Source organism: Artibeus jamaicensis, unplaced genomic scaffold, assembly GCF_021234435.1.
Source record: "Artibeus jamaicensis isolate MK-2021 breed Jamaican fruit bat unplaced genomic scaffold, CSHL_Jam_final contig_327, whole genome shotgun sequence".
NCBI lineage: Eukaryota > Metazoa > Chordata > Mammalia > Chiroptera > Phyllostomidae > Artibeus > Artibeus jamaicensis.
This window is the reverse complement of record NW_026521772.1, coordinates 3,406,682-3,422,386: the sequence shown is the minus strand read 5'-3', so window position 1 is coordinate 3,422,386 and position 15,705 is coordinate 3,406,682. Positions and strand designations below refer to the sequence as shown.

At 41.8% G+C, this 15,705-nt stretch overlaps 1 protein-coding gene across 2 annotated transcripts in view; it reads right to left on the bottom strand.

The window, feature by feature from the left end:
- RALGPS2 (Ral GEF with PH domain and SH3 binding motif 2) overlaps positions 1–15,705 on the bottom strand; it is a 120,996-nt gene that overhangs the window by 53,784 nt on the left and 51,507 nt on the right. For both annotated transcript variants that reach the window (XM_053663704.1, XM_053663705.1), the window contains exons 7-8: positions 11,516–11,608; positions 6,237–6,363 (exon numbers count right to left, since the gene is read on the bottom strand). In XM_053663704.1, the coding sequence (XP_053519679.1) occupies positions 6,237–6,363; positions 11,516–11,608 (220 nt within the window). The remainder of the gene's footprint in view (positions 1–6,236; positions 6,364–11,515; positions 11,609–15,705) is intronic.

The following is a 15,705-nucleotide window of genomic DNA, read 5'->3' as shown; positions in this document are numbered from 1 at the left end:
AATAACATCACTTACTTAAAAAATTGTTATTACGAATGAATTGATGTAAAGCACACAGCACCGGGCATAGCATATTAAATGCTAAATAAATATTAATTATTAAGATCTTTATTACTATTCTCCTGTTAAAATTTGCTTTAAAAATTATAAATTATTGAAATAGCAACTGTTGGAAACACCACTGGCAAAACTGTTGGAACTGGGGAGTTGGATTCTGTTCGTGATTGAAATGCAGGTCTGTGTAGCTGCCGTCCATTATTTTTTTAAAGAGATGGGCTCTTAGAGAAAAATGATGGAGGAAAAAAATCGATGCAACCCCATCCCCAGCCCTTTTCTGAAGTAAACTTCAGAAAATACATATACCATTAAAGAATGCCAGAGGAATCTTAAATACATAAGAAAGAATGAGGTAATGGAAACTGGGGATGTAATTTTGGCTGAAGAAAAACCCAGGCTCGCTGCCACTTGGTCAGAGCTGATTCTCAGAGTCAGGAGAAAATGCCTGGCCTGCCTCCCCACTGTTTTAGAACGCGACGTAGAATCTAATGGGAAGAGTGAGGCAAAGCTAGCCTCACTCTTCCCATTAGATTTGCCTCCTCTTCTTGTAGGCAAAGCAAGCCTATAGTGCCTACAAATCAAAGCAAGGAAAATGGAACAAGACTCTTTAAATATTAAAAGCCAATGACGTTTTTAAACCATTAGGCATTTTGAGATCAGTTCAGAGCCTTTTATAAATTTAATCAAGTACAATTTTCCCAAAGGGGAAGGAAAAAAAAATCTCAAGCTGCAGAAAGCTTTGGACTTTATTGAAATCATCTGAGTAAAAATGTGAATAAAAAGCTACTATTTTTTTTTAAATGCTTGTGCACAGGTTAATAGAAGTTTCTGAAACTAATGAGAACTAAGAACCATATTTTATTGAGAGATCAAGATAGTAAAAACTACTGGAAAATAAAAGGATCAGATGAAATCTGAAGCTCCTTGTAAGTTTAGGCACTTCATTAGCTGTGTCGACGAGGGGGCCGCTAACAAGGCCTGGCGGTGACAGGGGCCTCCTCCACGACCCCGACCCTGGAGCTGGGTGAGATGACAGGAGGCAGCAACATCCCCGAGCCCTGGTTCTGAAGAGCCATGAGGCTCCACAAGGGCAGGCTTGCAGTCTGTTCCTTCCTTCCCCGCCATGTAGCCGGCACCAAGCATGCGGCTAAACGCATAACGGTTAGCCAGCCAATGCACCAGAAGAAAACCAGAGGTGGGCAGGAGTTGACGTCTCCACACATGTACTGACTGCATCTAAAACAAATAGTCACTGGACAAGGGGGAAAAGCCAGAGAAAAATTGCTGACTTAATCAACTCCCAACAAATGTTACTAAGTGCCTACTTTTGTCTGGATGCTGCGGAGAAAGAAAGCCGTGAACTGAGTCAAAGGCGGGCCTGCTTACTGCTGATGCGGGGTCAGGTCAGTGCAAACATCACAATGGAAATAAAACGGTGCTTTTCAGAGAACAGGGAACGGGGAGGGCGCTCCAGTACAGAAGGCTATGACAAGGGTAGTTTTTCATGTCTCAAAAAAATAAAGGGGGCCTATTTGAAAATCAATCATATTACGTAAAAAATTAAGTGTGTGTGGGAGGGGAGCTCTCCCCACTGGAGTGCCGGCCGCACCCAGATACCTCCAACCGGGGCATTCTCACCCTCCGGGAGGGCGGAGGCTCACGAGAACTTCTCTGCGTCCACTTCACAGAAAGCGATACACAGGCCCGTGACGATGGACTTATCCCCAGCGTTTCAGAAATACCGGGTGGGTAAAAGTGGTTGTGAGTACATGACACAGAGTTTATTCGAGTATTACTGTTTACTAGTGACCACACTGTTTTCACACAGACAACTGTAAATCCACCTTTGTCCCACCCTGTACGCTTTCTTTCCCAGAAATATATAGCTGGTTGGGCTACTGCATCTTCCAAAGTTATGTAAATAAAGTAGAACCGAGGCTAGAAAATGTGTATGAGAGAATATCATGTTTCATACAACTAAATTGTTTTTGCACAATGCTCTGCTTTTCTTTCTCTCCAGCAAAGCAGAGCGTTCTGTGCCAAATTCTTCAATAAGCCCCTTAAGACTGTTTTCCAATGACAAGGACAAATGAGTCCTGTTAATGATTTTCAGATTTGAAGCAATAATTCTCATATAAAACAATTTTTTCCTTGAGATTTGCCAAACTGTTCCTCTCCAGAAAAACTGTATCCTTATTCTAAGATTTTTTTTTTTTTTACTATATTGTCCAGGCTAATTTTTACCTTGAATGAGAACCAACAGAAGAGACAACTTTTCAAGGGACGATGAACTGAAAGCTCAGAAAACATTTCTATTTCTCAGAATTTAATCCCCACCGAATCAGAGACAAATCTGCCAGTGCCAAAATATCAAGTTTTGTCGGTACATACATCCCTGCGCCTCCTTTTTCAAGCTTCACAAAGAATGGTTGGTTTTGATCATGATTTTTAGGGGCAAAAACACTGTTACTTTGGATCACATTCTAATGTTAAGACACACAGGATAAGCCTTTTCCTTTTCTGTAGGAACTGCTGGTTCCTCTGGCCGATGTCTTCTTGCCAGTAAGAACCTTTGCAGACAGAATGGATACAGGGTAGCACTATGCAACCTCCGTAGGTTTGACGAGGAAGAGTTAAAGTGGAAGCCACCACTTTGCATCATGAGTATTATCTTTCAAATGTCTTCGGGGCACGTTCTGTCCTATCGAACGCACTGCATCATGTGAATGTTGACAATCTGGCAACATTTGTAGGAGGCCTAGTTTCTCATGAGCAGTAATGGATTCTAAAATCGAGACAAGTTATATTAAAAAACCACCATCCGGACTCATTTTAAATGAGAGCAAAATATGAACAAAGTAAACATTAACAGGATATATGTATCAACTATTGTTAAATCTTCACTGTTCAGAGCACTCTCGTACTAAAGATCAGGAATAAAAAACAAAACCCCAGCTGCCTATGACGTAAATAAATCAAGTAGTCACAGCTGTGTAAGTTGAAAATTCTCCATGTTTTCTTAAGCATTTATGTTTGGATAGTGAAATACATTTAATTTCATAAATGTATATCATGTGCTATAAAATAGAACAAAACCGTTCACACATTGCAAAGATGATTTTCACGCTGGAAACAAGCTAAACTGAGTCACAACAATTTATCTGACAAATGTTTCATTTTCCTTTCACGAGTTACCAAATGTTTATGCCAAATGTTGCCCATCACATCCCAGTCTCGGATTCTGCACAAACCAGTAGAGGGATGAGGGTTACATGAAGACCACTAATAATAAAATGATGTAGATACTGAAGTGCGTGCCTTCTAACTCCCGTTCTTTGCCAGTTTCCCCCTTTTGGTTTCTAATTCCTGGATAACCCTCAGAAACATGTATCTCATTCCAACAGAGAATATGAGGAGGAGATGAGGCAGAGAAATCCAGCCAAATTCCAGCAAATTCCAGGGACTAGTCACCAGGGGGCACGCAGAGCAAGTCTGAAGGAGACCACTCCAAGTGAGTGAGAAGAGCAGGAAAGAACATGGGCCGAAACATCTAGAAGAGCAGATTTAAGAGGAAGGCAACGAGGAGCCAGTAAAACAAAAGCCTGAAGTATAGCAGGTAAACCAAGAGGGCCTGGTGCTGGAGTGGAGAATTTCAAGAAGCACAAATAAGTAGCATCAACTTCAGAAATTTAAGATGAGGCCTGAGAAATACTTACGGAATGCTTCAACTAGGAAGTCCGCGGTGACCTTGTTGGGGACATTTCTACGAGTGAAGAGGAAGACACCGGCATGCGAGGCAAAATGAAACCACAAGGGAAGGGGAAGGGAAGAGCAGGGTGCCTTCCACTGGCTTAGGCAGGAAACGAAAGAGAACCACATGGTGACTGTGAAGGAGAGGATTCTGGGTCACGAGAACACACGCGACTGAAGAGAACTGAACAGGAGTCGCCCAATGGGGACCAAACTGAAGACACAGGGAAGACAATGTTTAATGTGTTCTCCAAACGAACCTCCTTCCACACCTCATTATTTGTTTCCTCTGCTTTAACCTACGGAAGGAATTACGGCGCTGGCTTCAGGGGCCAGGGCCGGGAGAGCGCAGGCAGTTCTTGGACAGAAAACCTTTCCAGATTCCACCAGACTGCAACCACGCGAGAGGCTCCCCCGCTTCTCTCTCCGCACACGCCTGGGGGAGTGCACGTGTGTGCGCACACAGACAACCCCGAATCCGCACTGAGGTCTCCACTGTGAAAAATGTAAAATAAAGACCCCTGAACTAGACGACACAGCCCAAGGATGTATGTTATTTTGCCATTTTCTCATTTTCTACAGAAAAGAATCACGATCTCCATTTCCAAAAGATACAAATTATGGCATTTGACGAAAATATTTCAATGAGAAAAAACATAATCCTAGAATTAACAAATTTTAGAACGAGAGCTAGCACGTATAATTGGAGAGAAGCTGGATCAAGACTTCAGATCGAGGGTCTGCCAGTAACCAGGTTTTAGGACTCTGAGCCCCGCCTTCTCCCTTCTGAACACTGGTTTTCTCAAATGTAAAACAAACCAGTTAGAAGAGGTTGCTGTGGTCTCAACCAGCCTTAAAAAGCACACGATTTTGGCTCTGTGCAGGCTATTTCTAGGTAAAGACAACAAGGCTGGAAGAAGATAACTCAGCACTGGCTGGTGTGGTTCCATGGACTGAGCGTCGGCCTATGAACCAAGAAGTCACCGATTTGATTCCTAATCAGAGCGCAACCCTGGGTTGCGGGCCTGGTCCCCACCCAGTTGGGGGCATGAGAGGGGCAACCAATCAATGTTTCTCTCCCTCTCTTCCTTCTTCCCTCCCTCCCTCCACTACTTTCTAATAAATAAAATCTTTAAAAAAGAGAGAAAGATGACAAGTCAGTGACCTGAAAAGTTGGTACAGTGGTGCCATCTGGGAACGGAGGGTTGCTGATTTTCAGTCTAATGTTCTTTATGCTATAGAAAGTCTGAAGATACTGATGGTATTTTTAAAGCCCTCTGTTCCTCCTCTCCCCCAAAGTACATTTTCATAACTGGCACAGCCAAGGCTACGGGGGAAAGCGGACGAGTGCAGGGAGCCTCTCCGGGCGTTCAGGCTCACTGGGGTCCGAGCTGTTTACCAAACAGGCAGGCCCGTCCCACACGGTTCTAATTAATGAGCTCAGCTCGGCTCCGACACACTAAGGCTGATGCTCCACACCAGCGGAGGACGTCGAAGATGACACTGAGGCATGTCCCGAACAAGTAACAGGCTTTTTCAATTACTTTCAAAAATGGCTATTGGAAAATCCAGTACGAATGGTTATATAAAAGACGGGGTGAAGATGGGAGCAAAATAGGATACTAGAAAGAAATAAATGTTTATCATGTGATTACTCTCTACACAGGATCAAACCAACTTAATGTATGCCAGATACTACACCCTATAGGGGATTTTGTGGGTAAATTTACACACATACTTTAAAGGGGACAGTCTGAGCCTTTCATTCACAAGCCCAACAAAGCATTGTTCATATTTTGTTGAAAACAGCCTTAGAATGTTATTGCTTAAATACTTCTTGGAATTTACAAACACTAAAAAATACAGCAAAGAGATAAACCTTTTTAGTCAAGCGGTATGATAAAGAAGTTACCCATCTGTTTGTCTTAGCACTAAGCTAAACTTCCACAGCTAAACAACTCACTTAGTCCAGAAAAACGACAACGCAAACCTTCCCTAGATGGCTTTTCCAAAAATACCTGCCAACTACATAAAATCTAAACTGGTGACGTTAAAAAAAACCCAATACATCCCTTGATAGATTTCTTTAGTTAATATCAAGTATTTTTACAGCATTGAAGTTCACTGCAAACTACTGCTTTATTCTTGAAAAGCATTATTAAAATAGCTAGAATGTATTGTTTTACCATATGGTCCATCTTTAAGAAAAAAATGATAGTCTATTAAAAAAACCCTTAAGGGCAAAAGGCTAATTTCATAAAAAAAAAGATACAGTCCAAGTAATAAGGTAATATATTTCCTTTAGTCAATTTTTCAGCTTAATAAGCTCAGCCATTTATTTAAAGTTTACAAACACTTTTCAAACATCGTGAGTTTTACATGAAGCAGAGCAACACCTGGGCACGAAGACCGCACTGGCGTTAACTCACCTAAGTAGGGAATGCAGGGGGTCATCTTTAAGCTGCTGATGTACTGTCTGAGTCTCCTGTAGTTATCTTCTTTACTCATGACGTACTCCAACTTTTCAAAGGTAGTTTTGTCTTTTCGACTTAGCAACTAAAAAGCGAACAGAAAAGCCGACATTATTTCCAAATCCCATTTCATTATAGCAAAGACTTGAAGTTGTGTTGTACTTACTGTAAATTTGAATCCCCAAGTTATACCTTCTTTAATTATACTTGGTAACACATAAATTACAAAATCAGATGTGTCTATTAATAAACCCAAATCTATTAACTATAAAATATAATCTCTTGTATGTACATAAATTCACTAAATAAATTATAATACATTATTTCTCATCTTTACTATTTTAAGCGGTTAAGCAATTTCTGTCAACAAGTTTTTCTCGACAGATCTAACCATGGCTGCTGTATCTGCAACCTGGGGTTCACATTTCTGATTTTGACTCTTTTTCTTTGACCCCTATGACCAGTGCAGCACCACACGCAGCTGAACAATCAACTGAAACTGTTTTAAGAGCTTGAGGGCAGACTTGCGTTGATTGCCCTCTGAAACGCATGGTGATGACCAAGGGGAGTAAGAGAAAAGCAAGGTCAGGCACCCAGGTAACAGTCACTAAAAGATTCAGAAAATATTATTCAAGTATTCCAAAGACTCTGGAAAAAAATATTTTTCTTTAAACATATGAAGCTGCTATTTCATTATGATGTGATCATATTTAATTTTATTTATAACATGAAATATTAGTATCCTTTTAGAGCGTGCAAAACATTTCCAATAAAATTCCCATCTACTTCCCTAAGGAGAGTCACAGAAAAGTCTGCATGTTAATTCAGAGATGAGCAGACTGAGATTCCAAGGTGACCACTGTGTCGGCAAGGAGCAGAACATATTAACACTCTCAGTCACCCACGCACAGAGACGCAGTCCCTGGCTTCAGGGGCTTAAGCTGGTGCTGGAGACAGACAGAATCCCGACATCTCATGGACCCTTCTTTCCAGTACTGCAAGTACAGAGTTGAACTGACCCAGGAATCTATTTTTCTATAGGCTCCAAGATGCAAATTATCTCCAGCTAATCTCTATGAGAAAAGCGTCTGACCAGTATCCCTTATTCTTTAAAACACAAGATTTCAAAGAGCCCTTCTGCTGAAAGGTTTTACAGACGTTCCATGATCTCAAACAGCGGTTCCCAGGATTTTCCCTGGCCCCGCTCCAACACACTTGATTACCAATGTCAAGATCGGGTGCTGCTCTCTGCTCCCTGTCGGACTAACCACCCCTCTCTCTCCCACACAGTGCAGCATGTGGGCGCCTATACGGTGGTGTGAGGCCACAGTGACAAGAGCTACCAAAGTCAATCCCTCAAAAACTTTGGTGCAGCATCAGGAGAAGCAAATTACTTGGAACTCAACGGATCTCGCCACATCTGAAACACAAAACTGTGCTGGAGAAAGACAGGGTCCAAGTATGGAGAAAAATAACAAGTTTTGCAATTTTCACCATCAATCAAGAATCAGAGTGAAGTGATTCAGTGCGGTGTGGGGCAGCAGGGACTTGTTTCCAGAAGACTCTCTGGAGGAAGGAGACGGATCAAAGAACTAAGTAGATGTTGACACAGGAATTTCCTAGTGGTAGCTCAGAACCACTCGTCCACAGCCCACGAGCCACAGCCATTACTGAGAAGTCTCGATTTTCTTTTATTTCCTTTCAAATGTTTTTCTGATGCTCCCAGACTGATCCCTACAATGTCACTTCACTAGATTCCTCCTTCCAAAAGCGGGGAAAGGAAACAAAGTTTGTCACAAGACTCTAACTCTGCACGTTTTAGGCGCCGCGCTGGCCAAGAGCACGACAACTGGGGCCCAAGCTCTTCATGGTCTCGGGGGGTTGGGAGGGAGGGGGCTTCACGCATTCCCGACCTGACGGACCTTTATGCCACTTGAACGAAAGTCTGCCCTGGGGAAAAAGCTGGGTGACTCCTGCTCCTGTCAACCACCGTAAGGAACACGAGGCTCCCAGACCAGCCCTGATCACCTTGCCTGGTGTCCCCACGCAGTAGTCTAAACGTGTGCCCTCGCAGCAGTGAACTGCATCCACCTTGGGCCTCGGATGCAGACTGATTATAACCCTTTGTCTATGACACTCACTTATCCTTGTCCCTGATGTGATTCTTGTTAAACTGATGTGTTTTTTTTTAATTTTATAACACACACACATGCATCTACCTTTCTAAGAACTGCATACCAGTAACACATATCTACGCTCCTTCCGTATCCAATTTCTTTAACTATCTTTAACCAGTAGCCTCGATCCTGAATTTTGTGTTTATCATTCTCTTAAATGTTATTAGACCTTTGACTAAAGAACACCATACTGTTGATAATCTTTGGCAGCTGCCTCACTGACTGGACATTTTTTAAAATTATTGTTCTGGTACAGTTGTCCCAGTTTCCCCCCATTGCTCTCCCCTGCCCCAAGCCCCTCTTTAGTGGATTGAGTGCCGGCCTGTGAAATGAAAGGTCACCGGTCTGATTTCCAGTTAGAGCACGTGCCTGGAGTGCAGGCCAGGTCCCCAGTTGCAGGCATGTGAGAGGCAATCTGCCCATGTATCTCTTGATAGTTCTCTCCCTCTTTTCCTCCCTCCCTTTCCCTCTCTGTAAAAGTAAATAAACAAAATCTTTAAAAAACCCCCAAACCTCCAACAACCGCCCTGCCATCACTCTCCTGTTATCGTGGGCCGACTGCTCCTGCTTCACTGGACTCCTGGGCCTCATTCCCTCCTGCCTAACTGAGGGCGTCACAGGAATAACCCCTCATTCTACCAGTCCCCCCATGAGATCACTGCCACCAGAACACAAACACATCGTCATGGAGACCATCTCCAAAACAAAACCAAATTCCACGAATCTCTGGTGTCACATTCCCTTCCAGCCACTGCCAGATTCCTCTGCTACACACCTCCCCCCAGCCCTTCGGAGCAAACTCCTCAAGTACATTCTTTATATCCGCTGTCCCATTTTTCTCCGCCCTTCCCTCAGATCAGATCAGTCCTTCACCCCACCACTGTCCCAAGACCAGCCCCCTTCAATCGCCAGATCCAATGGTCAGGCCGAAGGTCTTGCCTTAGTCAATATATTAGCAGCACTTGACACAGGCTACCAATCACTCTTCCTTGAAATAGTTTCTTTACCTGACAATGCAAACCTTTTCCTAACCATGACATTTCCTGTGGCAAGTCCCCATTTTCCCAACATTTAAATCTTGGGTGGTTCCAGAGCTTCTCATCTACGCTCATGTCTCAGGTGATCCTAACCCACCCAAGGTTTAAATACTGTCTTTATGCTGATGATCACAAAAATACATCTATAGCTCCACCTGCTCTCTTAGACTCGTAGAGCCAACCCTGACTGTACAGTCTCACACAGATACTATCAGCCTATTCCAGCTTGGTTTGTATAAAACGGAACCTGCTCTACACTTCCACGGTAAACAGCGTCTCCGGGAGGTACCTGACGCGATGCCCCCTCTCTGCACTCGCCTCCTACCCAGCGCCCACTCCCCGGCTCACGAACTGTCAACGCTGACCACCCTGCTGTTCTCTGAGCATCGGCAGGGCCTTCGTACAGCTGCCACCACTGCTTGGAATTCTCCCTCCCAGACATCCACGTGGAAGGTTCTCTAAATCCCTCCAGGTCTCTGCCCAGCTGTCACTTTAAACTAGAGACTCTGTTGCAACATACAATGTGTAATACTTCCCTGCTTTCCTTTTTATTCCATTTACTTTGCTTTATTTTTCTTCAGAGCATTCATCACTATTTGTGATACATTACTTGTTTATTTACGGTTTATCTTCTTCCAGCAGAATGTCAGCTAGGAATGAGCTGTTTCTATAACTCACTGTTGTTATGTCAAGCAATTACGCAGTGCCTGGCACAGTGCGGAATATTTTAAAATTTAATATAAACACCAAACACTTTATTTATATCAATAATGGAGCCGCTACTAAATTAGAAAATCTTTTCCATGCAAATACATAAGACAATAATATCTTCAAGGAAAATAAAAATTAACTTGAGGAAAATGTACCTCATTTCTAAACCACAATATAAATCAGAGTATAATTCTCTTCCCTAAAACTTCAAAGATGGAATTCATAACTATGTATTTATAATCATTTCCATTCCTCCATGAAATTCAAATTAAGAATAGAGAGTAAGGCCATCGTTATTAAAAATAAATTTTAAAGTAGGAAAATCCCTTCACCCAGGTGTTTCTAAAATACAAATAAAATATCAAGAGGCCTGGAGTTCTTCCACACTATATTTTCCCAATACAGAAATCCACCCTGGTTTTCATGAGAAACATCTGTCTCTTCAGACACCGTGAAAAGTGAAAGCAACATTAGGCTAATTAAGAATAGTTATATTTTAGTAATTAAAAAAAATAATAAACTTTTTACATTCAGTCATGTCTTTGTCACAGGATCTGAAGAATACACTAATTTGTTGTACAAAATATAATAAGTGAAATCTGTCCTCTTTAACATTAAAGAACAATGTTAAATGTGAACAGATTTAATTAAATGTAAAATTTTACTTACATAAACCTAAACAAAAAAAACCTAGAAAGCCTGAAGCCAGTATCATGTGCTCAAAGACGAAAACTTTGCGAAAGACAAAATTCACCCACTGTCCTCGCTGAGGTGACAGAACTGAGGGTGACGGACACAGCATCGGCATGTGGGGCAATGCTGCCTAACACCACGCTGACACTCAGATTTTCGTTATTCCTAAGGGAGGAACCCTTACAAATAACGGAACTAACAAATAATGGAACGCTAAATCAGTACACTTTTTGAAACTTACAAAATTTAGATTTTCCTCAAACTTTGCAAAAGCACATCTTTACCTGATGAAACAAGATTTCTGTACTTATACTTCCCCATCAGTGAACCCGAAGGGCTGCGCCGTCCGGATGCTTAAAGAGGCTGGCAAACTGACTTCCCAGAGAGCAGAAACCGAGCATTGAGCTGTAATTTACCCCAAAATTATCTGACAAGGCTCATGAAACATTTAAGGAGAGAGAAAAATGTAGGTTTCAAAGAACAGAGCACAAAGTAATTAAAAAACCCTCATCTATCCTCCTGCTGTGAACCGTGGTTACCAGGCGCTGCAAAAGAAACTGCTACGTCTCACTTCCAACAGGAATGCTGTCCATTCACTCGCTCAAGAGGCACTACTCACCGCCCAGGTTTTCGTCAGCCTAAAAATGGGGGCGCTTTGCAGGCCCGAGACCACCGCCATGAGCGCGTGCAGGTTATTCAACTCGTACAGTTTCTGAGGGTTTGAGAAAAAGAGAAGGGGGGAAAAATAAGTAGCACGAACATGAAACAACATGGGATTAATGACAAGTAAAACCCAGGCGGCCGTGGTGTCCAGGGCCCATTGCCCTCACTGCTGAGGTTGGTCTTTGAAAGAGCACCCGCCGTTTTACCTTAAGTCGCTTTTGGCCTGCAACAGAAATCCCACGTTCTAACCTGGTACTGGCCGACCTACCTCCAGCTGGGTAGTGTATTAAGAAAACCAGACTTTGGGCTCATATCAAGTTTACCAGGTATGGTCGTGCACACTGGAGTCCAGCAAGCAGGCTTCTTAACTACTTAAACCCCTAAAACTACGTAGGAGTTATATTAAGGAAAAGCTAAAATATAACTAGGCCTGTGTCTTATGACCCAAGTTTCAAGGAGACCCCAAGTTTCAAGGAAAGGGTCTGTGCCCAGGCTCCTGATCTGGCTTCCCACTCCACACCACCGCTGTTCCAGGCCTAGGGTTCACATCCGCTGTCTCCCCCCCTCCTCAATCTCCTGCTTCCTCTGGCCCAAACCCCCAGCTTCATGTTCCTCGCTCCTCTCGGACATTCACCTGCTTCCCAGGACAAGGCCTTGCTTTGACAGTGTCCTTGCAGAAAACTTGTGCCTAACAAGAGGGTCCGTCAGTTTGCCAACATATATCCTAGGCACTCATGGTTCATTTTCCAGACTTCTTCATACTATGACTGCTCACAGCCCACTGGCCCTATCTCAAAATAAGTCAGTTAAAACCGGCCTCCCCGCTCTCAAGAGACTCCAAGGCAAAAAGCGTGTTCTGAACATTAGAACCAAGAAAAGGGCAGGGGCTCTGTTTTTCTGGAAAACGCAGACTAGTGCACCATCTTAACTCAGGTCTTATAGTATTCCTGTAAAGTTTCAAGAAATAGGAACTCAAGTGAAAAGGAAAATGAAAAAACACAAGGAAATAAGAATTCACAAATGGAGAACGCCACCAGGTATGGCCCTGAATAAATGAATATTAAATATGAAGGCACTGTCCAGAATGCAACGTGAAAGCCAATGAGTTTTAAAAAAATGTAAAACAAGAGACATGAAAGGTACAGCCAAAAGGCCATCATTATCTAATTTAAGTTAGGAGATAGCAAAAAAATCATGGGGTAGAAACAATAGTTGAGATGGCAGGTTATTTTCCCAAATTACTGAAAAACACTAATTCCTAAGGCCAGGACTCAAGGAATCCCAAGCAGAGTAAATAAATTAAAAAACCAAACCCGTGTAAGTGTGGAATAGCATTTTATTATTTTGTCTGGATGCTTCTAGACAAAATAAAATAGAGAGAGCTTTAAGAAAGAAGGATATTTAAGAATGCTGCCAGAATGATTATTCATAGAAATTATGAACTGAAATCCGTAACTCATACGTATTATATATTAAATTTATTCTAGACAGATTAAATACTGAAGTATAAAGTCAAAGCTATAAAACTTTTAAAGACTAAGAAAACAATTTTGATAGTCTCAGAGATTACGGTAGGCTTTCTTAAATAAGATATCCTTAAATAAGACAATAAAAATTAAAGATGAGTAAGTTTTATTACTAAGCTAAGAACATCTATATCCAAAGACAACGTGAAAAGAGTAATGATAAGACAAGCTATAAATAGGAAGATGTATACAAAGTATAGAATACAGAACCAGAAATCTCACACCACACACACACACTCTCTCTCTCTCCTATAAAAATCAAGAGAAGACCAACATTATAACAGAAAATTGTTCAAAGATCCTGAATAGACATTTCAGGAAAGAAAACGTAAATGGCCGAAATAGAAAAACATGTTCATTCTCATCAGATTCCATGAAAGCTACAGGTCTGTCATTCTTTGAAGGTACCTTGTCTTTTCTCTGCATTTCTCGGGCTCTACCTCCCCATGAGCACCAAGACACTCACACAAGAATGCACTCACACAAGAACACTCACACAAGACACTCACACAAGAACAGCAGCAGTGTTTATAGCAGCAAAAATGTGGAAACTGCGCAAGCAAGCTGGAATACACCGAACAGTCTGCGGTATAGGAATACAACGAAATACAACAGAGATACACCCAAAACCTTTCAGTAACACTGCTGAGTGTAAAAAACAAACAAACAAAAAACCCAAAATAAAACTAACAAAAAAACCCCAAGTTATCAAAGTATGAAAGTATTATGGAACAATTCATTTTAAGCAAAATTAAAAACCATACACAGCAATGTGTTATTCAGGGACACACACATACATGGTACAACTATAAAAAAACAAACAAAATTTAGGTGAGGTCAGGGGGCTGCATGCAAAAAAGCATATGGGAATTCGGAGGGGGCAGTGGGTACAGGATTCACTGCACCGACATGCTTTTGATACCTCAAGTGTATTCTATAGATACTCCATTGTGTCTACTGATGATCAGTGTTAGGCTACAGTACCCAGTTATTTAATCCCACAGTAACCGAGGCGTCACGGTGAAAAGAGCTTGTAAACGTGGTTAGCATCTACGCTCAGTTCATTTTAATCAAAAGGTTTCACTCTATCATCAGGTCAAGTGCATCTCACTGGTTAAACCACCTGAGGAGTAAACCGAGGTTTCCTACGGAAGAACTCCTGCCTCAGGGTCGAGGCCAGCCTCCCGCCCTACAGACCCCGGACCTGCCTGCCCCACCTTACACCCCCAGGAACCAATTCTTCACGTCGATTCATACATTATATATTTACATATTTTTTTCTGTTTCCAGAGAACCCTAACAATCTCTGAAAGAAGAGAAAGACCTGCCAGCTTTATAACAAACTGAATACAGAAGGCAGAGAGTTAAAACAGAAGAATGCAAGAAACAGCACTAAGACAAAAAGTTATGAATTTAGAACTTGGGATAAAAGCAAACACTGTCAAACATAACTCAGAATTTAAGAGTCTGAACTGGAATTAAATGATTATTTGATGAGAAGGATAATAGCAGGTTTGATGGGCAAAATTTGGTGGTTTTGAGTGGAATACACAAGCAAAGAAAAAACTAACAAAATCGCCAGAGAACAATAATGCAGATTCATAATCTCTGGTGAAAAGTCAGGCACGTCTACTGGCTAAAACCCAACATTTATCTAACTTACCACGAAGAATGTTTTTAGAAATTTTATGACGCTTCTATCAAATTTTAGAAGGCTAGTTCTGCCACCTAGTGCCACAGAATCTTAGAATACAATTGCTCCGTGTGCTCGAGAAAAATAAGCAAGAGGTGTAACTTACAATAATTGCGATTTTATAGTAATTTCAATGCTTACAGTTGGTAAAATGGTACCCTCATTTTACACCATCTTCTTTCATTCACAGGTGAGCTAAGTTATATACTTATTACAAGAATAATAAAGAATGTGGCTACAAACACACATACCACTTTTTAGTGAACTTAACATAAATTTGGAGTTGTTACAAGTTTTAGTAAAATCTTGGCACCCAGCCCTGGCTGGCATAGCTCAGTGGATTGAGCGCGGGCCTGCGAACCAGAGTATCGAGGTTCGATTCCCAGTCAGGGCACATGCCTGGGTTGCAGGCCAGTTCCCAGCAGGGGATGCATGAGAGGCGACCATACATTGATGTTTCTCTCCCACTCTTTCTCCTTCCCTTCCCCTCTCTCAATAAATAAATATTTTTTTAAAATCTTGGTACCCTCTCTTGGAATGTTCTGTTCCTTCCTCCTCTCTAACTCTTCCTGCCCTTGAGACCCGTGTTCCACTTCCCTTCGCCACCGATCTACTGCCTACCCCCACGGGAACTATGCAGTTGGCTTATTTGGTTAACACCCTCATTCATATTATTCTTTTAAAACCAAGGTCTTATCACTCCCCACATGGTTGGCAGAGTTCTCTATTTCAAAAGTAAATAACTGATATGTATTCTACTCAATTCTACAAGGCTTTCCCAATCACCTGCGGAAGATATATTGCAAATATTTAAATAGTGGACTTCACCATAAGCTGACCTCTTTATTCAATCAAATACATCATACATTTCAGCTATTCTAAGAAATGGGGAAAGACAGAAAAGGGGAGGAAGAAAAACAAATACAG